We start from the raw sequence: 27,503 nt of genomic DNA on the forward strand, positions 1-27,503 counted from the left end.
TGCTACAACTAATGTTTAAAGACAAAGCCTAAAAAATGTTACCCTTAAACTTTCAAAATTTAAAACTATAAATGCTACGACTAATATTTAAAGACAAAGCCTCAAAAACGTTACCCTTAAACTTTCAAAATTTTATCATTATCCATTATAATAATAATTAATCTTTAAAATAATAAAAATAATATATTTTAAAAATATAATTGGAATAGATGCTAAAATATTTACTAAATTATATAATTTATAAAAATATATAATGTAATTTTATGCATTTATAATGTATATATATATATATATATATTAAATATAATAAAACTCTATAGTAAACTCTACACTAAATCCACTTTTAAATAGAACCAATACAAAAATTTTAAAATAATAATTAAACCATTAAAAAACATAACAATAATTTAAAAATAATAATTAAACCATTAAAACAACATAACAATAGGAAACACATGGAAATAATATAATTGTAACCAACAAAATCCCTAAATGGAAAACGTTGTTAAGGAAATTTTAATCTAAGTACAACAGAGAGATGAAACCGCCTCTGGACACTATCCACAAAACCATCATTTTTTTTTAATTCGGCTCAACGTCCAATCGGAATGAGACAAACATTACAAATGAACCAGAACAACGTCACGTCCAATCGGAATGAGACCAACATTATAAATGAACCAGAACAACATTTCTCAGAAAACCATTTAAAAAACCATTCGTTTCTAGAGAAACCGGTTTTATGTATTCAGAAACGAAAACGACCGTACAAAACGGCGTTTTCAGTACCGTTCCCTTTTTTTTGCGTTTTTTTCCCAAAACGAACGCTCCCGTTTCGTTTATGGTAACACAGCTGTGGGTCTCTTGTATGTGTACCAACGTGCAATTAAAAGATAGACCAGAAAATTCAGACCGCTCAGGATGGCAAGAAGCCAAAAGAAGTAATCAATATGTCCATAGTTCAAGTTATTGGGAATCCATCCTGCTTTTCCATTCCTTGTTGTAATGTCAGTTACAATGGTAACCAGCAGAGTACTCAGGTAACTGCCCAATGCTCCTGTAGTTAGTTGAACTGCACTCATTAAGCTTCGCATAGCATCAGGTGCTTGATCATAAAGGAACTCTATTTGCCCTATGGAGGTGAAAATTTCAGCAGCACCTATTAAGAAATACGGGGGAACCTGCCAAAAAATGCTCATGGGTATGGTTGTTCTTTCATAGTAGTTATGCTCCTTGATCATGTCGAGTCTCTTGATCTCAACAATGGCTGCAATCACCATGGATAAAATAGAAATGACCAAGCCAATCCCTATACGCTGTAGTTGGGTAAAGCCCCTTTGATGACCTGTATATTTTCGTACAAGTGGAACAATTAGACGGTCATAAACTGGAACCCAGAATAAGACACTGATAGTATCAAATATAGATAATGATGCTGCTGGAATATTAAAATGGGGACCAATACTGGCATCCATAGTGTCTCCTTGTTCCACAAACAATGTATCCATTTGACTACAGACAGTAGAAAAAATAATCCCGGTGCCACAAATTGGAAGAATACGGATAACTGCTTTTAACTCCTCCACTTGAGTCACTGTGCAGAGTCTCCATGGGTTATTGGAGCCAACTGTACTTTTATCATTTACTGTTTCTACTGCAGCTTTGTCTAGAAAGCTGCATGAAGACAGGCTCTGTTAGTTGACATCATCTTTGAAATAAAAATGTTTACACTCATGAAAAATTTACTCTGCAAATGCATTAAGCATAAACTACTCAGAATTGTAAGATATGAAGCAGATGAGTTACAAACTTACAAACATTCAGAGGAGAAATTTTCAAATAGGACGAGCACAATTTCAGAGCCTTCGGGAATTTAATTTGATTAAAGCTAAGATTGATTTTGTAAATGAGAGGAGAACAGAAGCATCAGAATTCTACTAAAATCTAAATATAGAATCTCATCTGCCTATATTAAGTGTAAATACTAAACATCATAATCAATTTTAATTGATATAGTAAACAATTGGAAAACTAATGAAAAGGTCAATAGAATATGATTACTCCGTCATCATGGTTCTGTGACTTCCTCTGCACTAGTTCCTTTGGTTGCTCAGATGTTAGCATATATGCATTGGCATCTTGCAGGTTCTAAAAACAAATGCACAGGGGCTGCTCCGACGGTTTTTACCTTTTTAGTGTTTGGTTGAGTCAACAAAGTTCGCATACATTGAATTTTACAGCAATCAAATATTTCAGGATAATAGTTTTCAATCCTCCCCCTGTTGAAACAGTTTTGTTTAGTGTTGATGTAAACTTACTTATACAGTTTGAGTGCTTTTAATGGTAGATGGTAGAGTATGTATATATCCGTAGACTTTGCAGTCAAATTGCTCTGCAGAGGTGAGTCCCTTGTCACACAAACAATGGGGTATCATACACCAAATTTGGGAATAGAGTATGTATGTTTTGGTAGACTTAGCAGTCAAATTGCTCTGCAGAGGTGGACCTCTTGTCACACAAACAAGGAGTCTGATACACCAAATTTGGGGTAGAGTACGTATGCCTTGGTAAACTTAGCAGTCAAATTGCTCTGCAGAAGTGGGTCTCTTGTCGCAGGAACAAGGGATCTCATACACCAATTTAGTGTCTGGCTTTGCTGTGACCTTAATATTACATTATTATTATTATATGTGTTTTCTCATCTAAGCAATTTTCCATTATAAGCAGAAAACAATGATAATGATTATTATATATGTTTTCTCATCTAAGCAATTTTCCATTATAAGCAGACAGCAATGAAGAGTAGTTTCTCTCAAGTGGTTTGAATGTCGAAGCTGTGAAATCCTTTTAAGATCGTGCTGCATTGAATACAAGAGCCGTCATCAACAGAAGGCAACCTATCAGCTTTCCATGGAAAATTCTTGTGATTAATCTGCGAGGTTTCTTTAATGGTGATTTATTCAATCCTGAATATGAAACCGAGTTAGTTTTGAAACGTCCATATGAAGAAATCAAACATAGAGTATTATCAAATTACTTCTTCCGACGGAAATTGGAAATCACAAAGGTTACTTTGTAGGCCTAGTCAGTTGATTGCAGGTAAATTAGTATTAAAAGACACTAAAGGCACTTAATTAGGTTAACCATTTTTAAGCAGATGCTTGAAGTCAAATCATTCTCAATGATTCTATAAATAGGAAAATTCAGAAAAAAGTATGAAAAAGAAAATCAGGAAGCTTGGTAGTAATCTTACAGGAATTTATCTGTGTGCTCAAGCTTTCGACTTCCTTCAATGACAGACTCCTTATCTTGAACTTCATAAAGACCAGACTTATCACGTGGAACAGGGATGTTCCATTTTCGAAATGATGCAACTAACACCTGGGCTATCCGGGTCAAGGGACTGCCCCCTGGCTTTTGATGTCGGTATAAACGGGTACCTGAAAAGAAGCTGCACACCGCTATTCCCATGGCCACAGTAGGAATTCCAAAACCCCACCCCCAACCAACATTCTCTTGGACCCAAACAAGAACACTAGCTGCAACAAGAGCACCAATGTTAATTGAAAAATAAAACCAGTTGAAAAAAGAACTTTTCTTTTTCTTTTCTACATCATCTGTCTCATCAAACTGGTCTGCTCCTAACGATGATACGCATGGCTTGATACCACCAGTCCCTAGCGCAATAATGTAAATTGCCAAAAAGAAAACACCAGTTTGAGTCGTTGTTGCATGGCAATTAAGGTCTGAAGCTTTGCAGGGAGGCTTAAGATTAGGCACAGATGCAGATATAGTCAACAAGGCCATTCCCTGAAAATGGACAAAAATATTCTTCAACCAAAATGTGTTGCAAACAATGTCAAAACATGATAAATTGACAGAAAGGTGTTGAGAGAATTTGCTTCTAAATATGTTACTATTCATTTCTCAATTAACAGAAAAACTTGATAGAACAGCAATGAACTTACAAAAAAATACACAATAGAAAATACAGCAATTGTTTTATAACGTCCCCAGTATGCATCAGCCATAAAAGCTCCAATCAAAGGAGTTATGTAACAAGTTCCAGACCAATTTGTGACATTATTGGCTGCAGTTGAATTGCCTTGCTTGAACTTATCTGTCAAATAGTTCACCAGATTTGAACTGAATCCATAGTATGCCAATCTTTCGCAGCACTCATTCCCTGTAAAATAAATCCGTTATGGAGACCATAATCCAATTGAAGGTATATAAATATAAAATAACAGTGTTTCCTTACCCAAATTTCAAAACCAGTTCTGCAATTACTAGTTATTTTCTGGTTAGTTTGTCAATAAATATGTGTGCTAACTACTCGTTGAGAAAGATATTAGTATGCTGAAAAGAACATTTTGACGTTTAAAGGTCATCACATATACCCAAAATAAATGGACAAGCCTTCCAGTTCCCCGATTTGTTCTTGACTGAACGTTTTCCATGAATATCTACAGACCCATCTTGAGTATACTCATCATCAAGATTCACTGAAGAGTTCATACTTCTTATTGGTCGAGTGTTGACCTATAACATAAAAACCAATAAAATGTTAGCAAAGAATGAAAGAACAGGAATTATATTTATTTATAATTACTGGATAAACAGTTCCATAAAAAAAACCATGACAACTCTGTATTATACATTTCACGTAGTTACACCAGGCATACAGATTTGGCAAGCACACACAATAGTTTAAGTCATTGTGCAAAACGTTTCACTAAAAGGGGATCAGCGTTATGCTTCAGCTCAAGATGTGTTTACTAACTACATCCCCAATTTGTAATTTAATTATTTATGAAGAGAAATAGGGAACTGAATGTGGTGATGATTCGAATAAGCTCCCTAGGAATGTTCCCGAGTAAAAAACTTATCGCATAGAATTTAACACATTACATAAATTGAATACACTCTTGATCTTACAGCCATATGAAAGTGCATATGCATTTGCATGGAAAATTATAAGACCACATTAAAAAGGGTCATAGTAAAATATTGGGAAACAACTTTGGCTAAGACCACAAAGATAATACATTGCTAGCTCAACGTTACCAGAATTCAGATGCAACAACGTTGATGATTGATCCCTCAATATATGACCATAAACTGGCCTTAATACAATATTTCATTCTGGCAGTTTCAAGTTTCAACAGCAGTCCAAGGGTAAACAGGACCACTCTTGATTGAAGACCACTCTTGATTGAAGAGCACTAGAAGGTTTTTGGTTGAAACTCTAGCCTTTTCCCTCATTGTGTAGTCTAGTCCCTTGTGAAGCTAACAATTGCTTTCAAGTGTGTAGAATTTTTTTTTGTGTTTGAGCAATGCTTGAGCGTGGGGGATAAGTCTTCGATTGGATGAACTCACTCTCAAGGAAAAACATGTAAGAACCCACATCAGATCAAGTTTCTCTCAAAGGCTTATCCAACAAATTGAAAGGGAGCCTCCTACCCTAGCTTTCTAACATATTTTGTTCTCAAATCAAATTTTATTTGTTACAATTTATGCACTCTCATGGATCATATCTAGCTTCGAGGGCTTGTTGAATGCGATTTCCCCTCTTGTCTTTTGCAAGTTGTATTCTAGTTGTACATTCTCTTATTGTATATTCATCTCTTGATCTAATTCTCTTATGTTTATATGCTTGTACAATCCTATGGGGGCTTGAAAGCCGTGTTTTTTTTAGGCATCATTTGAAGGGATTTGTAGGTGGAAGATTGAAGGACTAAAGAAACTTCACCTTCACTCTTACCCTCTTCCATTTGCGCAAGGATTCCTCTAGGAGTTTGAGAAGTTGAGCCACCAAATTTGATCTCCTTGAGGAATGTGAGTTGACTCTTTGAGGCATTCTTGAGTTGTAACTTTGCAATAAATTGTAGCTTCTCATTCCTTGTATTTGTATTCGATCTTAAGGAAGAGTAGCTTGCTCTCTTGAGCTTGTTGTAAACTCTCCTCAAGCCTCAAAGTCCCTCATTTCTCTATAAGAGAACTTCTTGTCTAAATAATAAAAGTAAATCTTTCTTCATGAGGGAGCTTGGGGATTTCCCCATGGCATCCCAATCTCCTCATTTAGTAGGAGGTAGCAGTGGTGATTGGTTTCTTGCTTTGCACTTTCATGTTCTCTTTTCACTCTTGGAAGTAGCCTAGATCAATTTCATTTCACATATTTACTTGCTCAAGTTTCTCACTAATTCACACTTTTGTTGGCCTAATTTAGCACTTGCAATTTACACTTTACATTGCTCATCTACTCATTGCAAATTTGATATATTCACAGCTGATCTAGTCCATTTAAATGTTGATAATATATTCGCAGCTGATCTAGTCCATTTAAATGTTGATAATAGTGTTATTTCATTTGCTCTTTTCATAGCTCTCATTTGTAGTTCTTTCTATTGACATGCAAAGACACTTTACATGCTAATGTGGTTTCCATTTTGATACAATTTTCTGATTTTGTCATCTAGTTTCAACTAGTATTTTTTTATCATAAGTTCATTTCATTTTCATGCAAGTATAGTGTCATAATTTGTTGATTGGTATCTTTATGAAGTTATTTTGAGCCATCTTGAAATACTACTTTTACTTGCAATCAAATTTGATCATTTACATCTCACTTACACTTGCAATTTTGCAATCCTTCTAAAATTTACCTCCAAGACATAAGTCTTGGTTGAATAGACATTTCAGGAAATCTTCTTTGAAGATCCCAAGTCTAAGTTTGGAGAAAAGGTTAAAACACGTGACCATGCAGTTAGGGTATGGCTGAGTCCTGCATGAAAATGGTGGCACGTGGATAGCCTTGAGGGACTAGGTGGATCTTTGGTAATGAAGCTAGCTTCTCCACTTAAAACCCCAAGCTATAACCTCTATCCATACAGTGGTGAAGGATTTGAGAGGGAGTAACACCTTAGATATGCCTTTAATAAAATCAACCAATAACACTTACCTCACACAACTCACTCCAGCAACTTTGGGTTATCTTGCATGCAATTGTGATATCATTGGTTATCTTATCTTTCCTTTTTACATGCAAGTTGAATTGTGAGCACTTATATTTACTTTATTGCAAGTACTTTGCTTCATTCACATTCTTGTACTTTATTTGGTTTATGGTTATTTGCTTATCTTGAAGTTCATTTGATGCAATGTTGTTTATATCATATGTGAGCATATTTTATTTCCAAGTACAAGTATTATTTCACTTGCAAGTTTCATTCAAGTGCTCTTCTTTCAAAGTTGTATCTAATATTTTACAATTGTAATCTAATCTACTAACATCTGTCTTGCAGCTTTCACATATCATTGTACTTGTCAACTCTTGAAAGAATTTATTTTATTGAAGTATTGTTATTTATTTGAGCATATTTATCTCTTGCAAGTTTATATTTATTGGCACTGGTCTATTTACATCAATTTTCCTTGCAGGATATATTGTTGAATCATTGTGATTTATTTACACGTAGATGTTGATTATATGCTTATGATTCATTTATACTTGCTAGTTTAATTCCTTGCTTCAAGTTACATTTCAAAGTCTTTGGATGGTTGATTCTTTAATTGATTTATTAATAATCTCTTAGAACTTGTTGAGTCTAGCAAGCTTTCCTTAGAAATATTCCTTAGGGTCTATTGAAGAATGTAACTAGTTTCGGTATTCGTAATTGTACTTGTCAAAAGAAATTTTATTATTAAAGAAAATGACTTATTAAAGCATGGGTTTCATGCTTGGGTCAAATTTTTTCTAAGTCAAAGCCTCCATTGAAGGCTTCTCGGTTTTGTCTTGAGTCATTAGAGTCATTGTCGTTTTTATTAGACCCTTCTTGGGCTTTTGTATCATGTAAAAAGAGTTATTTTTTAGTCAAAAAGGTTATTTGTCACCTCCACACCAAGGCGGCCCTATCCCCATGAAGTCGGCCTATATTAGGGCAATTCGACCGAGCATAAAGGCTATTTAGAGAGAGACAATTCGACCTATTTGGAGCATTCACTAAACAAGTTCGATCTTCAAGGAAGATAGGCAGAAAAGAGAGCGAAATTTGCTGAGAAGACCTAATTCGCGTTTATGGGCTATCTATGTCTCACACGTGCGAAGCTTTTGGGAAATTGCTAGAGCCGAAATTCTGTTTCTACTGCAGGTTCGAAATTATGTTGTTGCGGGTCGAAGTTCTGTTGTTGGGAGCCCGAAATTATGGATCGAATCTGCTGCTAGGGAGTTGTTACTTGGAGAGTTTGACAGGGATCATCTATTGAAGGGAAGGGTTGACTTGGTGGTTGGAGGATGTCTTTGTCTAGGTCTGAGAAGTCTGGAAATGTCTCATCTTTATTTGAATCTAATAAAGGAAGAGTTTGACTGGGTTTTCCCCTTATAGGGGATTTTCCCTGGCTAAGCGCCTACATCTTGTGTCTCTTGTTCTTGCGATCTTCATTTACATATAATTTGGTAATTTCTTGATGAAAGATAAACTAATAAAGAAGTGAAAGAAGCCAACATAATTCACAAGTAATTATCAAGAAAGAGGAATCAAACCCTAACTCCTATAAGCGTTGATTTCTCAACATGGTATCAAAGCTAAGGTCGAAAAAGGCTGAAGATCACTTTGTTAGCTTGGAAGAAAAGGTTACTCCCTCTATGGCAAGTTACTTGAAGATGGGATTCAATATCATAAGAATGCAGGAAGCTGGATTGGAAGAATCGTCTACAGTCTATCTAGAAGAGTCAAGAGTGAAGGATTCTTGGCTACACTTTCAGGTACTCTTGATGATGATAATGCATGGATCATTGATAGTGGAGCCTCAAGACATATGATGGGAGAAAGAGGAAAAATCCATACTCTATCAAGAGAACCATCATCGCATGCAGTGGCGCTAGGAGACAACAACAATTATGCAATCAAGGGCCTTGGATCTACATACTAAAGCTGGAAAGTGGAGCAAAGCTACACCTCAACAACATACTCTATGTTCCAGGTTTAAAAAGAATTTACTTTCCATTTCTTATTTAGAAGATAAAGGAGATCATAGGGTTTCCTTTGTAGGTGGTAAATTTTTGGTTTGGGGAAAGGATTCAAATATTGAAAAGGAAAAAGTTATTTGAGTTCGTGAAGGAAGGCTATATAGAGTCATAACACCATCTCCTCAAGCCCTAGTTCACATGAAGATCAATCCTATTGAACTATGGCATAGAAGATATGGGCATATTCATTACAAAATAATACCGTAACTTAGTCAAATGGTAAAGGGCATCCCCAACATCAAGGAAGATCATGAAGGAGCATGCAAGGGATGTGCTTTAGGAAAGAATACAAGGAAACCTTTTACAAGTAGTGATACAAGGTCTAAGGAGATATTAGACCTCATTCATTCTGATGTGTGTGGGCCAATGTCTAACAAATCTCTTGGAGGCCATCTTTATTATGTGACCTTCATTGATGATCACTCTAGAAAGACATGACTCTATCTTCTCAAGACAAAGGAAAAATTATTTGAAAAGTTCAAGGAATTTAGATCCGAAATGGAGATCTTAACCGAAAGAAAGATAAAAACTTTGATACTCGACAATGGTGGGGAATACAATTTAAAAGAATTAATTGAATATTGTAAAGAAGCAGGTATTAAGAGGGAGCTCATTGTTCCCTACAATCCCAAACAGAATGGAGTTGCAGAAAGGAAAAATAGAACAATTGAAGAATGTATATGAACTATGATATTTGATCAAGATCTACCAAAGTTTCTATGGGGAGAAGCAACAATGACAACAATATATATACAAAATAGAAGTCCTCATAGAATCCTTGATAATATGACACTGGAAGAAGCATTCACAGGGAAGAAGCCATGTGTAGACCATCTCCGAATCTTTGGGTGTCCCGCATACATCCATGTTCCAAAAGACAAATGAAAGAAATTGGATTCTACAAGCATAAAAGGGATCTTCGTTGGTTACAGTCTTTCTTCAAAGGCGTATAGAATCTACATCAAGGAAGGAAGACAAATTGAAGTTAGCAGGGATGTTATATTTGATGAAAATCATGCCTACAAAAGATCCAAGGATATACCAATCAAATCCGATGATGAAGATGTACCACTATTTGAAGAAGAAGAGCATCATGACAAGACAACTACAAACCAAGAAGAAGAAGAAGAAGGACCAAGTGAGCCTATTCAACTTGTAATCATTCCTGAAACAAAGAAGAGACCAAATTGGTTAAAAGCTACACTTGAATGTGCTGAAGAAAATGGAGCTACTAAAGGATCTTTTAGAGAAAGCAAAAGACGAAAGAGATATTCAGGATATGCAGCATACATGACAAAATTGATAGAATTTGAACCAAAAACATTTGAAGGGGTTGCTCATCAAGTAGAATGGAATAAGGCAATGCAAGAAGAATATCAATCCATCATGAAGAATGGTGTCTAGGAAATCGTTCCTAGACCAAGTGACAAATCAGTTGTCAACTCAAAATGGATTTACAAAATCAAACATGTTGTTGATAGAAGCATAGACAAATACAAAGCTAGATTCGTTGCAATGGGTTCCTCACAAAAGGAAGGAATAGCCTATGAAGAAACCTTTGCTCTAACTGCTAGGTATACTACTATAAGATCTTTGGTTTCGCTAGATGCTACTATGGTATGGAATATCCATCAAATGGATGTCAAAACATCTTTTCTAAATGGAACCATTGATGAAGAAGTATACATCGAACAACCATAAGGCTTCGAAATAAATAGCAAAGATACACATGTTTGTAGACTCGAGAAATCCCTACATAGCTTCTAGGGCATGGTATGAAAGAATGGATGCATATCTCTTAAGAATTGGGTTCGTCAAAAGTTTTGTTAATGAAAATCTCGACATTAAGGTGGTAAAGAATGAACTAGTCATTATACTACTATATGTGGATGATTTGTTTATTACAGGTGTAGAGCACAGAATACTAGAATGCAAGAAAATATTGGTAGCTAAATTCAAGATGAAAGATCTGGGACTCATGCACTATTACTTAGGCCTAGAAGTTTGGCAGAAACGCGGTGAGATTTATTTGGGTCAATGTAAATACATAATCAAGATGTTGCAAAAATTCGGTATGATGGATTCCAAGCCTATGACTACTCCCACGATCACCAATCTCAAGAAGTTGAGAAGCTCCGAATCTAGTCTTGTCTATCCTACTAGCTATCATATGTTGGTGGGTTCTTTGATGTACTTGGTAAATACAAAGCCTGATATATGTTTTGCTATAAATGTTCTTAGTCAATTTTAGTTGGAGCCTTGTCATGATCATTAGATAGCTTCCAAGCATATTTTGAGATACCTACGTGGCACAATACATCACTGTCTGAAGTATGATGGAAAGGAAGTTAAGCTAACAGGTTTTACTGATTCTGATTGGGGTGGCAGTGAGACTGATGGAAGAAGCACTATTGGTGGATGTTTCAGTTTGGGATCTGCAATGATTTCATGGATGAGTAGAAAACAAGATCATGTTGCGTTAAGTAGTGCTGAAGCAGAATATGTTGTTGCATGTGAAGTAGGAAAGGAAGTTGTTTGGTTAAGAAAACTCTTGTCAAATTTGTTTGGAAAGCCTCTGGATCCTACAGTGATAAATTGTGATAATCAAAGCAACATCAAGATGTCTGAAGACCCCGTATTCCATGCAAGGATGAAGCATATCAACAACAAGTACCACTACATTAGAAGTTTGGTAAAAGATGGGGTCGTGAAGCTACAATATATCCCGACTGATGAACAGATAGATGATGTGCTGACGAAGTCTCTTCCTAATAAGAAGTTTGAATATTTAAGGAGCATGTTTGGGTTTATTGATGTTACAGATTTAGTTGATAGGGAGAGATGGAGCATCTTATGGCAAGATGCTTGGGAGGACATCTGGCGGACCTATGTGTTGATGTCTAGATCTCGAAGAGGGAGGGTGGCATTGGTCATGGAGCTTTGACCTTGGATACACACCTAGATCTGTGGGTTGGTGGTAGAGATTAAAATCCTGATGTTATCTAGAATGGCTAAATCTTAGTCTCGTTAGTCCCACCCGAATAGAATACCCTGGTCAGGTATCTAGTCCGCAACACTGAGTGTACTATAATTCTTCGTAGTTCATCTCATTTTGAAATCTTCCATGTACTCTTATATGTATGTAATTATGAATACCTCCCTAGTTAAGAGGGAGTGTTGAAGAAAGTAACTAGTTTCGATCTTCATAATTGTACTTGTCAAAAGAAATTTTATTATTAAAGAAAATGACTTATTAAAACACAGGTTTCATGCTTAGGTCAATGTTTTCTAGGTGAAAACCTCCATTGAAGGCTTCTAGGTTTTGTCTTGAGTCATTGTCGTTTTTATTAGACCTATTTGGAGCATTCACTCAACAAGTTCAATCTTCAAGGAAGAGAGGCAGAAAAGAAAGCGAAATAGCTGGAGAAGGACAAAATTTGTTGGGAAGACCTAATTTGAGTTTCTGGGCTATCTATCTCTCACATGTGTGAAATTTCTGGGCAGTTGCTGGGGTTGACATTCTTTGTCTACTGCAGGTCTGAAATTCTTATTTTGGGGGTCAAAGTTCTATGTCTAGGAGGCTGAAATTCTAGATCAAAGTTTTTGAGGAGTTGTTACTTGGATACTTTGATAGGGATCATCTATTGAAGGGAAGGGTTGACTTGTTGGTTGGAGGAGGTCATTGTCTAGGTCTAAGAAGTTTGGAAGTGTCTCATCTTGATTTGAATCTACTAAAGGAAGAGTTTGACTAAGTTTTCCCCTTATAGGGGTTTTTCCCTGGCTGAGCGCCGACATCTTGTGTCTCTTGTTCTTATGATCTTCATATACATATAATTTGGTAATTTCTTGATGAAAGATAAACTAATAAAGAAGTGAAAGAAGCCAACATAATTCACAAGTAATTATCAAGAAAGAGGAATCAAACCCTAATTCCGTTAAGCATTGATTTCTCAATAGGGTCTACCCCCTTGGATTTAGCTAAGAGAGAGCCTAAACAGATAGAATTTGGAGTAGGTGACAACCCCAATTCTAAGCTTTGCCACCAAGGGCATGTGAAATTTTTATCTATTGCAGCAATTGGAAATTATTCTTCTAACTGAAAAATTAATCATGTTGTTTATTTGCTACGACTAACAATGAATAAAATCACAACTACAATTTTCACCATAAAAATATTGCGGAAAATAGAATATTGAAAACTGAGAAATTCTAGCAGTTGTCCCCGAAAAAACCCAATGTGGAAAAACAGATGCAGCAGATGAGGGTTTTATTATTATTATTCAGCAACAATTTTGAGTACAATAATTTAGATGCCTGACTAAAAAATTAATCTGAGGAAACTACTGGAAAAATTATCAGGAGAATTTTCTCCCACCCCACAACTATTTTCTGCCTCCACAATTGCCTCCCTACCCTTTGCACTGAGCTCCCTGTGTCACCCTCTACACATAGCTTACACTAGCCCTTTGCAAATTTTGGCCTTCCTTCCTTTGACTCTTTCGGGGACTAGAAACCTTCCTCCCAGAATGTTGTTTCCCTCCTCTTCCATGTGCTACTCACCCTCGGCTCTATCTTCTCTGCTGAGATGCTTCTACTGAGAAAATCAAATTGCCTGGGCAACTGCGTATCTGCACTGGTGTATTCTCCATCACCACATCAATCTCCTCTTATATCCCCTGTTGGAGCACCAACGACCAAGATTAAAACTTAATCAATCGCTAGGATCATCTTTAGATCGATCTGTGTGAGATTTTAGATGATTATCACCTTATCTCAATTAATATTGATTAATTAACCATGTTCCCTAAGTTTAGACTTAGGAAATATTTAAAAATTGGTTAATAATCTAATTGAGACACTTCTAGGTGAAATTTCCAGAAATGAGTTTTGGGTTTTTGAGATCTCATGTATTCTAGCCTCTCCACCAAATTTCGTGGCTATAACACATCTGGTGCTACAAAAACTAACACTCCCTCTTAGTGAAGAATGTGTTCTAGTGCTACTGCACACCATGTCTTTGCATCATCTCTTGTCATGTTGCTGATGTCTGGCTGCTTTTTCCCACCAACCATTGTGCAACTCTGATATACGCTGCATCTGTGATGCTGTTGACACTGCCATACTACTGCCAACATTGCATCTGCACTACAACTCCCTCTCATCTGTTGTTGTTGCAGCTGAGAATCATCCAAAGTAATCTATCCCTTCTACTGAAACAGGTTCTCCACAATAACCATTTGTTCTCTAAAATAGATGAAGTTAGCTCTCCCTAGAGCTTTCGTGAGTATATCTTCAATCTGCTCTTTTGTGGGAACATATTGTAGCTAGACTGCTCCATGTTGTACACAATCTTTAATGAAATGACACTGAATATTGATGTGCTTTGACCTGCCATGAAACACTGGATTCTCAGAGAGATTTGTGTAACTCTAATTATCACAGTAGACACTGGTCGTCTCCATCCTCTGCCTGAACAAGTTTACTAGCATCTTTCGAAGCCATACAACTCCACACGTAGTTGTGTTGGCTGCTATATACTCTACTTCTGCAGAGCTCAATGCTATTGATTTCTGCTTCTTGCTACACCAAGAAACCATCCCTGATCCAACACTGAAGCAGTACCCGGCGGTACCTTTCCTGTATATCTTCACCCATACTCGATTGTGCCGCGAACATACCTATGAATATGCCTCGCTGCTGCCCAATGTACCCTCTCTGGCTCTACCATGAACTGACTTAAGGTATTGACTGCGAAGTAGATATCTGACCTAGTGTTGACCAAATACATGAGAGACCCAATAAGTTGTCTATACAAGGTGGGGTCGACATCCTTGTCATCTGATGCATCTATCTTCCAATTGGTGATCATGGGCGTAGACATGGATCTGCAATCCTGCATTCTAAACCTCTTCAAAATATCTGTAGCATATCTTCCTTGCCCAAGGAAGATCTCCCCATCCTTCTACCATACTTCCAATCCTAGGAAATAATGCATCAATCCCAAATCCTTCATGTCAACTTTTGTTGCCAGGTTCCCCTTGCATTCCTCTATGAACCTCGATGATCCTGTAAAAAAGAGAGCATCCAGATACAAAACTAGAATGAGTGGCTCACCCTCTACCATCAAATAGTAAAGATTGGGATCTGCGTCACTCCTGATGAATCCCATCTACTATAGGTAGTTGTCAATCCTACAATACCATGCCATGGGAGCCTTCTTGAGTCTATATAGAGCTTTCTTCAATCTGCACACATGAGTTTGCCTCTCATGAGTCTCAAAGCCCTCTCATTGTTCTATGTACACTTCTTCCTCTATCACCTCGTTCAAGAAGGCTGTTTTGATGACCATCTGGTGAATCTGCGATCCCATCTGAGCTGCCAGAGATATAACAGACCAAATAGAATTGTGTCTGGCAACTAGGGCGAAGGTCTCCTCATAATCTATTCCTTCTTTTTGTGCATACCCCTTTTCCACGAACCTAGCCTTGTGCTTTTCCACACTGTCGTTTTCCGCATATCTGATCTTATAAACCCATCTAGAACCTACAACTGATCTTTCTTCCGACCTTGGCACTACCTCCCAAACATCATTCGTCATGATAGAGCTATACTCTTCTACCATGGCATCTACCCACACTTGATGTTATGCAACCTCCTGAAAGCTGGAAGGTTCTGCAACTTGAGCCACTAATGCTTGGTACTTGTCAGATTGTTTGCATTGTCTTGTGTTTGTCCTAGGAGTTCGAATAAACTCCTTTGCATCTCTCAATGTTTGACGAACCTTTCTTTTGGCTTGACTGCTAGTCATGGGAGGTTCAATCAGCTCCTCCTCACCCTGCCTTTGCTACTCCATCTGCTGAGAGCTCCCCGGATTTCCTGCAACTAAGGAAATGTTGGTACTGGTCATAGTACTCGATCCTTGTGATTGTCCTCGTGCTTGTCCCATTGGCTGGCCCTGTGGTTGCCCCTACTACTTGAACAAAGGAGCTTCTGCTGACCAATTTAAATCACTTGCAGGCATCTCATGAGATATCCTGAAAGCTCAGTCCTCCATGAACTTCACGTCTCGCCTTACTACAATCTTCCTATTACTAGGAAAGTAGATTCTATATGCCTTTGAGGTTTCATTGTAAGAACCCCTTCTTTGCAGTTTGATCTAGTTTGGTACGTTTATCATCTGGCACGTGGCTAAGCAACATTGCCAAAAATTTTGAAGTGGCTAACTTCTGGCTTCTTCCCTGTGAAGACTCCTGGCATTTTCTACCCCAATGCTCTATGAGGAGTCCTTTTCTAAATATATACTATCGTGTTACATGCTTCTGCCCATAGAAATTTGGGTAGATCTTGGTCATATAACATAGCCTTTGCAGTGCCAACAATGGTTATGTTTTTTCCGCTCCGCTACACCATTCTGTTGTGGATTATATGGAGCTTTCCATTCTCTTTTGATGCCTTCCTTCACACAAATATTTGTGAAGTCTTTATTCTCTACCATTATCTGAGCGAAGCACTTTGATCTTCTTCCCTATCGCATTCTCCGCGAAAGCTTTGAACTCTCTGAAACGATCAAAGACCTCATCTTTGGTCTTAAAAAAGTAGATCCAAGTTTTCTTGGAATGGTCATCAGTAAATGTGACGAAATATTCAGCACCATTGAGAGCTCTAGTGGACATCGAGTCGCAAATATCTGAATGTATGAGTCCTAACATGCCATCAACTCTACTATCACTTCTTGGAAATGTTGCCTTAGCATACTTCCCAAGTACGCATCCTCTGCACACATCATCGTGTTCTGTGCCAAGTTTTGGAACCCCTGTTACTATTTCTCTGAGCATCTTGAGTGCTCCATGGTGTAGATGTCCCATTCTCTTATGCCATAACTCATTCAGCTCCTTCCCACTACTACTGTCACTGCCTATTAGTGTCATTGGAGAATCAATCTGTAACCGATACAATCTGTTACTTCGAACTCCAATTTGTCTTACCTTTTTCCAGCTTGGGTGTTTGACATACACTTTCTTCCCTACAAAGTGAATATCATACCCCTTATCTTGTAACTGGGATATTGAAATCAGGTCCATACCCAATCCTGGCACATGCAATACGTCTGTAGCACTGGTGCTTTCTCCTGACTCCTTCTGAAAATCTATGGTACCTCTCCCTATTGGAATACATTTTGTTTTGTTTCCCATAGTAATCAGTATGTCCATCTGCTCCTCTTTGTAGCTAGAGAAATATTTTCTAACCCCTGTCATGTGAGTTGATGCTCCATGTCTACATACTAGACTCCCTGTGAAGATGATCCTGCTAAGCAAGCAAATTCGTCCTCCAATTTGGAAGACAAATCTGAAGTCTCCTGAATGTTACTTCTGTCCATGCTTATGCTGAAAAATTTATATTGTGTTATTCCTCTTTTCCACCTCGACGTTGGCTCTATTCTAGCAAATTGTTGCAAAACCCTTTGCATCCAACTAGAGATCTGCCCAACGAAGGTATTGAGCTACTCCCTCTGCCTCTGGAATCACTCGATCTGGAAGGATCAAAATTTTTTGCCCCTCTCTCAGAAAAATCGGTCTTTCCTCAAGCAACTCGGCCCCTTTGCCAAATACTGTGTTGCCTTTGAGAATTTCGGCTTGCTGCCCTTGCTGAGTAGCGAAAGTCCTTTTCCTTGTTTTCCTGAGCTCTCTGGCTAATCAACTTTGCTATAATACCATGTGAAATTATTATCTATTGTAGCAACTAGAAATTATTCTTCTAACTGAAAAATTAATTATGCAGTTTATTTGCTACAACAAACAACGAATTTATAACTACAATTTTCACCATAAAAATACTACGGAAAATAACTGAAAAATTCTAGCACACACATAAGAATTTTGACATAGTTATTTTTGGACATTTGTCCCCGAAAAAACGCAATGTGGGAAAACCGGTGCAACAAATGAGGGTTTTATTATTATTCTTCAGCAACAATTCTGAGTAAAATATTTTAGATGCCCAACTGGCAATCTAATCTGAGGAAAACACTGGCAAAATTATCGTGAGAATTTTCTTTCATCCCACAACTATTTTCTGCCTCCAAAATTGCTTCCCTAGCCTTTGCGCTGAGCTCTCTGCGTCACCCTCTTCGTAGAGCTTACACTGGCCCTCTTAGAATTTCGGCCTTGCTTCCTTTGCCTCTTCCGGGGATTGGAAACCTTCCTCTCAGAATGCTGCAATCCTCCTCATTCACCTGATACTCACCCTCTGGCTTTATCTTCTCTGTTGAGTTGCTAATACTAAGAAAATCGAACTGCCTGGGAAACTGAGTATCTGAACTGGTGTATTCTCCATCACCACATAGATCTCCTCTTATAATTCCCTGTTGGAGCACCAATGGGCAAGATTAAAACTTAATCAATGGCTAGGATCATCTTTGTATTGATCTGTGTGGGTTTCTAGATGATTTTCACCTTATCTCAATTAATACTGATTAATTAACCATATTCCCTAAGTTTAGACTTAGGAAATATTTATAAATCGGTTAATAATCTAATTGAGACACTTCTAGGCGGAATTTCCAAACACGATTTCTTGGTTTTGGAGATCTCATGTATTTTATCCTCTCCACCAAATTTTGTGGCTAAAGCACATCCAATGCTACAAAAACTAACAGGCCACATTTAGTGGGGTTGAATATTTTTCCCACATTAACTTAGGTGTGTAAGCAAGGCGGCAACTAGTCCCAAAGGCCTAAGCCCATTACATAAGCTCATCATTCTAGCATTCAATTATACAATTCCCCCTGTGGGGTACAAAATTTGGAAAAAAGAAGAAGAGCAGAGAGAAAGGGAGGGGAACGCATGCCCGGCTGGACTTATGGTCTTCAAAAAAAAAATTCTTTGTGCCTTGTCCATTGGGCAATGGAATCTTTGTTTATGTGCATATGAGCAGGTAACACAGATGTTTCATTCTTTATTCTTGATACCAAGTTTGAACATATAACAAAGAGATTTTTATTTTTTATAGATAGTCTTTTGGTGACATATCATTTTTCTCAAATTTTTTTACTTCTTTTATAGCATTACAAGTTAAAAAATAATTTTCATGAAAAGACGAAAAATAGGATCATAGAAGAGCAACATAATTGAAGTAGTAAGAAGCATGCTCACTTTCAAGTTTTACAGTATAGGAAGAAAGAATCACTTTGAACATAATAATTAGCTAAAATATTAACAGCGAGTATAGTACAAATTGTTGTGCCATAACATAACCCCTTGTCCAACAATGTTACATCTTTTGTATAAATGAAAAAATTTCAATTGTATGCAAGTCACCTAGGGATCTCTCAACTTTGGCCATATTTCGTTAAACCTGCGTATCAATCCATTAGCACAATAATAACCTTCTTCCACCTGGACCACGGTGGCACAGAGACTGGTTTTTCAATGCAGAAGGATGGGATAGCAGGTTTCATCGTATTCAGAAACAAATAAAAAAAAGGCATTTCTTAGGTACAAGTTACAGCCCTTCATTGTATATTCCCTCACCGAAGAGCCTCCTTCCTTTTGGGGAGGAGCCAAGCCATTGTTTGATGGAGTGGTTTTGTTGGCTATCATGGATGGTTCCATGGGAGCCACAAGCCTTGCTGCAGTCAAGCTTTATAGTAGATGCAAAGGAGGCAGAATGAAATATAGGGAGTCTGCTAGGACAAAGCCTTGACAGCGCATCGACTCAGCTTCACCATCCTTCTCAACGCAGAAAGAAAACACCCACCAGACTGAATCAATTCAAAGCAACCTATAAAAAATAGGATAACCTACTGTGTACTTAGCATAACTCAGAGGACATAGATCTTACACTCTTCTCCTACACAACAAAGTGTTGAAAATGCAATAAGAAAATCCTAATTCAATTTTGTCTTTGAATTAATTTAGGAATAAAATTGTAATTCCACATCACAAGACAACTTGTACGAGTTAACTAAGCTAAATTGACTTAGCTGGCTCAGTGAATTCGAGTTGAAGGTCTAACTTGAGTAATGTAGAGCATCTCCTACATTATAGGAGCCCTGGTTGAGTTTATTTTGAGTTGTAGTTAATTAATTCAGTTTAATTGAGTTAAAATCAGTTAAACTAATTCCAACTGATGGAAGAACTAGTAGGAAGTCAGACATTGGGGTGTTGCTTCATGTGTTCAACCAGTTAGTTGATGATTCACTCATAAATAACTCATGCATGTCTGATTTGAGAGTTATCCAGTTGAGATTGGAGTTCAAAGACAGTGTACTATCAGTTGTATAATCATCCGAATTGTACTAGTGGTGCATGCAGTCAGTGGAAGGCCTATGAGGATTGCGCAATTCATATTGCAGAATTTCCCTAATTAATAGGGGGCTAATTCCCAAGGAAACAGCGCAAAGAAATAGGGACTTGGGCAAGCCAAAATTTGGTTATGTATTAGCTTGGCTTGTCTAGGAAGCTGTGAGACAGATAAAGATAATGCAGAGGTTGCTTGGGCTTGAGCAAAGCATTGTAATTTTCTCATATTTTCTGACTAATGCAATATACAAATAGCAGGGGTTTTTCGTTGTGGCTTTCCCCGAGAAATCATTGTATAATGTTTTGATTGAATTCTTTCTATTGTATGTTCCATGATTTCGCGATCATTTAATTGTTTCCGCTGATGAGTAGAGTAAATTCAAGTGTATTGTTTTAATAAATTACAATTAGCAGTTTGAATATACAAATTTTCTACACAAAACACATCTTCTCAATCAAATCCCCCAATTGAAGACAATAAACTTTTAATTATAATCATCAAAGGTTCCCTTAACTTAGTGTTAAAATCCATTGAAAATAACCAAAAATGCGCTTCCAGTCCAAACACTGTAACTTAGTGTTAGAATCCATTGAAAATAACCAAAAAAGCCCTTCTAGTCCAAACAAACCTCTATATTATTAATGACGCTACAGTTACGGGCTGATTTCTGTCGAAATATGCAGCTTGCTGTCCTTATATTTTGGCCAATCAGAAGCTCCAAATCATCTGATTAATTCGGATTGTGAAAGCTTTACTTTAGATTGTTAGAACCTTTCAGTGAGATTCATACTGACAGAAAAAGACTTGGTTCAGGCTCTAGACTTCAGACAGATTCAAGACCTGCAAAGGTGAACTGATAGTACATAATACATACACTGGTTTCTTTATTTTGAGCTCGGGAAGCTCAAAGGACCTCAAACATAACACCATGCTTATTAGGAAGCCATGTTCTCAACGTGGATAGGGAGATATGCGACCCCTCTGCTTTCCCCGAAGAAAGAGCATACCCTACCCATCCAGGAAATGACTATGGGTGAACTAAGTAAGCTTGTACGTAGATTTCTGTATGGAAGTAATGCCATGATCAAGAATCGAACCCCACAATAACAACTGTTAAATTTCGCCTAATCTAAAAATCAAAAGGCATGAATTAAGAACGTCTGGTTTTTACAATACACACCGGGATGCAGCTCAGAGCAGCCTGCAAATCTTCATAAATCTTATGAATTAGCCTGATGGGAACATTTTCATTGGTTACCTCTGAAACTAACCAGTGGACATGATACTAATATAAGACGATGCTACTCAAGTGGGTTGTAATCAAGTGGTTCAGACCTGGATTCATGACCCCCTGAACTTTGAAGACATGTTGCAGCACTCCTACCTTCGGTAAGCAAAGTAGAGCCCACTTCCTTAACAAAGGGCCATTTACCATCCACAAAAAAGAAATGATCCTGTAGTGTATCGTCTAAAGCTAGAAGAAATAAATAATGCTTCTGGAGCGACAATTTCAGTTCAATTATAGAGCAAATAGCACATGTGTTAGGTTTCTTCTCACGAATTTGCAGGCTATGAATGCATTGGAGTGAGAAATTTTGAAATATGCATCTTCATATCCAGCATCCCAAGATGAAGTAGCTAAGAACAGAGAAGAGTCCATTTTGAAAACAAAGATCAGGAAATGCTAAACAATGTACCCACTTACAGAGACGTGTGAATTGTCCTCGTTTGCAGGCAGAATCTAAAAAGCTCTGTTCAAGAGTACCCAAAAAAACACCAGACAAGTATCAAGTATCACAAGCTTCGATTGACACTCACACAGAATTTTAACAAAAATTCTGTGCAGAAGATTTTAAAAATTACTCTCCATAATGTTAGGAGAGATGAGTTTGATACTCAGACTTATTAGCAGTTGGATCTTTTCCATCAAGGCAGTATCTTTTATATTCTTACATAGTAATTTTTATATTATGCATTATATTTTTTTATCTTTTATATTTTTACATGGTAATTTTTATATTCATGCATTGTATTTTTAACAGGTGATTGTCTGCAATCCCTTTGACTTACCTTGTAGTCATTAATTAGACATAAATATAATCATCTTATCTTATCTCTATCAAGTACCAATCTATCAGCCACAGATTCTCAAACTCAATCTTTATATATCTTCAAACTCAATCTTTATATATCTACATCCAGTGACAGCTAGTGCCTAGAATCCATGGACAGTTTTTAATTGTAAAAACTACCTACAGAGGGCCATCTTTACCTGATACATGTTCTAAGCAAGCACGGCTTCCCTTGGATTGTCGTCTTGCGTTGAAAATTCGAAGGGTGTCATAACTCGCACCAATGTGAATGAATCGTCAAGAGGTGAATATCTTGTCAAAAGATTCATTGAGAATCCCGAAAATAAGAAGATGGAAAACAAATGTGTGCTAGGCTGTCCAGTGACGGGCAAAACGAAGAGTTGAATGCATTCGGATTTGAATAACTCTAACAAGACTTATAGCTGGTAAATAATTTATGGGATGTTAACGTTAAAGTAATATTTTTGTGATTTTTTTAAAAGATAATAATAGTTTACCTGTCTATGATAGTGAGCTGATTCTTTCCAAGAGGGACAGGGCATTCGTCTTTTGAAGGAGAGGGAGACTCCGTGTTCCCTCTGGCCATCAGGTATATCAGTTTCAGCCTCCCTGAGTGGAGCTTGACCGCACACTTTTATAATTTTTTTAATTTTTTTCATTTAGCAGTTTTATTGGAATCAATGTGCGAGGACAGAGAAGAGGCCAGGCCTAGGAATTTTTGAACACTTTTTTTCCTTGTTCTAGAATGGCTGTGCTATGTACTAATGGATGTTCAGTATTTTTGTCATTCATTGTAAATATGGAATCTTGATTACAGTCTGGTTCACCCAGTTGGATAAAATTTTGGGTTATTTTTTACTAATAAAAAAGATAAAATTTTCCTTTTCGGTACCAAAAAAAAATACGGACAAGTATTCCATATTAATATGTTAATTTATGCTAAAACAAAATTATGAATATTATTTATACTTAAAAAAACGTTGAAAACCAGCGTATAAGATTTTGAAGTGATGCTATATTAAGAAATTTAAATACCAATGAGTAATTCTTAAATTAAAATATGTAGTTAATATATAATATTTAAATTTATAATGAAGTCTTTTTATATATTTATATAAAATAATAAAATGAAAAATTAATGGTTTTAAGTTATGAAATTGTAAAAATTAAATGATAACACTCTAAAAGTTAATTGTGATAAAGGGCACCCTTGGGAGGTAAGCGAAATTGAAGAAAAGTGAGCGATTCCACTCAGCGCCCAATGCGTGGCAGGTGGAGGAGAGATAAAACCATCGCTCATCGCGCACTAATGGTTGAGCAAATCAACCACACGAAATGAGCGAATAGTGTCGGATCTAGGGAATCCAGATCTAACGGCTGAGATCGCGCCCGATGGGGGAACCAGATTTAACAGGGTATTAAGCCGCGATGTATAAGGATTTGAGGTCTGATTTGACCGCTAAGATGGAAAATGACTCATTCCACAATGTAACTGGAAAATCGAACCAACGAGGAAGAGCTGGCGCAGTTCGCAAGAGGACAAGTGGCCACTCCCTGTGAGCCATTGATGATGACGCAGAAGACAGGGAATTCCAAGTGAACAACAGCAGGCGATTTGACGGAGGCGGAAGGGGAATCAAGCAGTCATGAGAGTGACTGGCTTTAAAGCCATGAATAGACAGAATAGAACACAAGGAGAACGGAGACCGAAGAAAGAAGAAGACGAAGACAGAGAACAAAGAGAGAGTGTAGCAAAGAGCAGAAAGACAGAGAGCTGAGCTGACCTGCAACATAAGGTAGCATGAAGCCATCCTTGAGAGGATCTGTCGAGGAACTGAGCACCACATTGGGCTCCTCCCATTGAAGACCAGAGAGGTCCAGAGCTGTTAAGGAAAAGAGTTTGTGCACTCTAGTGGCTTGGGGAATCCAAGAACCACCCTGCCAAGCAATTCTGTTTCAAGAGACTCAGTTTGAGCTCCTCATTGTAATTCTCTGCTTTAAAGACAATAAATGAAGGCCACCACTGAAAGCTAGACAGAGATGTAGCCCTGGAGGATAGGGTGAACTCATTAATTTGTTGTGTTCTTGTCTTTTCTTACTATTTTCTCTTACTGTTTTCCATTTTCCAGTGTTTGTGTATTTTGCAATCTGATCGATTCGTTGCCTAAAATAACATAGACACACACTAGCACAGGAGTTTGTAATACCTTCATTCAATAATTAATTAACTGAGGTCACTCAAGAGTGGCTTTTCAAATCAATTATGGAATAGGAGACTTGGCCATTTGCACCATGGAGCTTTGAAGATCATGCAACATATATCTACACGACTTCCCAAGGGTGCACTAGATCAATGAGATACATGGAAAGGGTGTACACTGGGGAAGTACGCCAAAGCCACCTTTCATGATAAGGGAAGTAGAGCGCAAGTTATCCTTGAAAGAGTTCGCTCAGATGTGTGTGGAACATTCTTGATAGCCTCCACAACCAAGCACAGGTATTATGTGATATTTGTAGATGATTTATCACGTAAGTGTTGGATTTTCTACATGCAGAAGAAAGACCAGAAATTCTTCAAATTTTATGAATTTAAAGCACTTGTCGAGAAAGACACTGACATGAAAGTGAAGGTTCTCAGGAGCGATAATGGTGGTGAATATGTGTCGAATGAGTTCAAGAAATTATGTGCATCAGAAGGCATTCAACGAGAGTTAATAGCACCCCATAACCCACAACAAAATGGGGTGGTTGAGAGGAAGAAAAAAAACTATTGTGGAAGATGCACAGGTGATGTTACATGATCAGGGCCTACCATTGCACTTGTGGGCTGAAGCATGCAACACAACTATATATGTGCAGAATAGGAGTCCTCATCGGATTCTCAGCATGAGTACACCAAAAGAAGCTTTTTTAGGGAAGAAACTAGATGTCTCACACTTAAAGATATTTGGTTCATCAGTTTATTGTCATGTTACCAAGGATGCAAGGAAAAAGCTAGAACCGACAGCTGAGTTAGGCATATTTATGGGGTACACTGATACACCTCACAACTATCAGGTGTACCTTCCATCTCACATGATGAAATTGTTCGTAGAGATGTGAAGTTCAATGAAGAGAAGGCCATGAGATATTCCCTTGAGAGGGAGCATTAGTTACATGCAGATGAGGATCTTTTGGCTTTAAAGGAAGAACCTCAAGATGATGTGGAGCAGCCATAAGTAGAGGAGCTAAGAGTGGAAGAAACCACTCATGCAGAGACATCCAGAGATGGAAGGAAGCGCACTAGGGAAGATGAAAGATTATTTCATGATGCTAGTGAGAATATGGGAGCACCCACATCACAATGTAGGCAAAGGAGGTGACCAGATCGGTACACTGGGTACATGGCTCCAATGAGTGAGCTAGTTGAGACAGAACAATCCTCATTCGAGGAAGAAGTGCAAAATCCAGTATGGATTGATTCCATGGTAGAGGAATATGATTCCATAGCCAGAAATAGTGTTTGGGAAGTTGTCCCAAGACCAAAGAACAAATTAGTGGTAGGTTTGAGGTGAATCTACAAGGTGAAGCAAGCAATAGATGGAAGAATCGAGAAACACAAGGCCATATTTGTGGCCAAGGGATTCTCTCAGGTGGAGGGAATTGATTATGAGGAGACCTTTTCTCCAATAACAAGGTACTCTTCTATCAGATCAATTCTAACTCTTGTAACACATATGGGATGGAAGATACATCAGATGGATGTGAAGACAACATTCCTCAATGGAGTGATTGAGGAAGAGGTGTACATTGAGAAACCAAAAGGATTTGAGACCTTTAGCAAAGAGCCACATGTGTGTAGACTCAAGAAAGTGTTGTATGGATTGAAACAAGCACTTTGTGCATGGTACACCAGGATTGACAACTATTTCACCAGGTTACACTTCACCAGAAGTGAAGAAGATGAAAACCTTTACCATATTGTGGTTGAATGTAAATTATTGATTATAGTATTATATGTCGATGATTTAATTCTAACCGGTGATGAAAAGATGGTCAAACCTTGCAAAGAGGATGTTGTAAGAGAATTCAAGATGAAGGACCTGAGGCTCATGCATTATTTCCTTGGTATGGAAGTATGGCAAGGAGATGGGGAATTGTTTGTCTCTTAGAGCAAGTATGCCAATGAGATACTAAATAAGTTCCACATGGAGAGCACCGAACCCATGAAGACTCCTCTAGCAGGGAATTGGAGGAAGGAAGATGCTACTTCAGGTGAAGTAGTGGAGGCTACTATTTACAGGTAGCTTGTGGGTTCACTTATGTATTTGGTGAATACACAACCAAAAATGTGTTATGTAATTAACCAACTTAGTCAAGCAATGGTTAAGCTTACTAAACTGTATTGGAAGGAAACCAAACATGTGTTGAAATACTTCAAAGGCACCACTTAGGTTGGTCTTTGGTACATGCAAACAGAGGGAGTGAAGATGCAAGGCTTAACATTTGCAAATTGGGTAGATAGTTCATCAGACAGGAAGAGAACATCAGGAGGCATCTTCAGTATTGGGTCAGCAAAAATTTCTTGGTATAGCAGGAAGCAAAGATCAATTGAACTCAGTTCAACAGAAGTAGAGACATGGCTGCTAGTCAAGCAGCTTATGAAGCTATCTGGATGGGGAAGATTCTTGTTGTGTTATTTGGTCAAATGATGGATCCCACTATGATTTACTATGACAATCAAAGTTGTATCAAACTCTCTGAAAATCTATTTTTTCATGATCGATCCAACCATATAGACACCCGGTATCACCATCTATGAGATTGTGTGCATAGGAGAATCTTGTTGTTTGAGTAAATTCCTACAGAGAAATACAATGCCCATATTTTGACAAAGGCATTGTCAAGATGAAAATTTGAGTTCCATAAAGGTAAGATTGGGGTAACATATAATCCCTTTCTTATTGAGAGGGAGTGTTGAAAATGGCAAAAATAAAATCAAGATTTAATTTTCCCTTGAATTAAATTAGGAGAAAATTGTAATTCCACATCATAAGACAACGAGAATGAGTTAACTAAGTTAATTTCACTTAGTTGGCTTA

At 37.5% G+C, this 27,503-nt stretch overlaps 1 protein-coding gene across 5 annotated transcripts in view; it reads right to left on the minus strand.

Moving 5' to 3' along the window:
• Positions 1-489: 489 nt before the first annotated feature.
• The window catches only part of LOC149148972 (protein NRT1/ PTR FAMILY 8.1-like), a 52,979-nt gene continuing 25,965 nt past the window's right edge, over positions 490-27,503 (minus strand). Inside the window, exons 1-5 of one of the 5 annotated variants that reach the window (XM_089445187.1) lie at positions 22,920-23,049; positions 4,401-4,542; positions 3,969-4,186; positions 3,254-3,810; positions 490-1,674 (exon numbers count right to left, since the gene is read on the minus strand). In XM_089445187.1, coding sequence (XP_089301313.1) covers positions 840-1,674; positions 3,254-3,810; positions 3,969-4,186; positions 4,401-4,542; positions 22,920-22,964 — 1,797 coding nt within the window. In that variant the 5' untranslated portion in view covers positions 22,965-23,049 and the 3' untranslated portion in view covers positions 490-839. Of the gene's footprint in view, positions 1,675-3,253; positions 3,811-3,968; positions 4,187-4,400; positions 4,543-22,026; positions 22,255-22,601; positions 22,772-22,919; positions 23,050-27,503 lie in introns of those variants that run through there. The other 4 variants (XM_089445188.1, XM_089445191.1, XM_089445189.1 and 1 more) reach the window with 4 other exon arrangements.

The sequence above is a fragment of the Pinus tabuliformis genome, chromosome 9 (assembly GCF_031772625.1).
Source record: "Pinus tabuliformis cultivar Carrire ecotype Pingquan chromosome 9, CPIR1, whole genome shotgun sequence".
NCBI lineage: Eukaryota > Viridiplantae > Streptophyta > Pinopsida > Pinales > Pinaceae > Pinus > Pinus tabuliformis.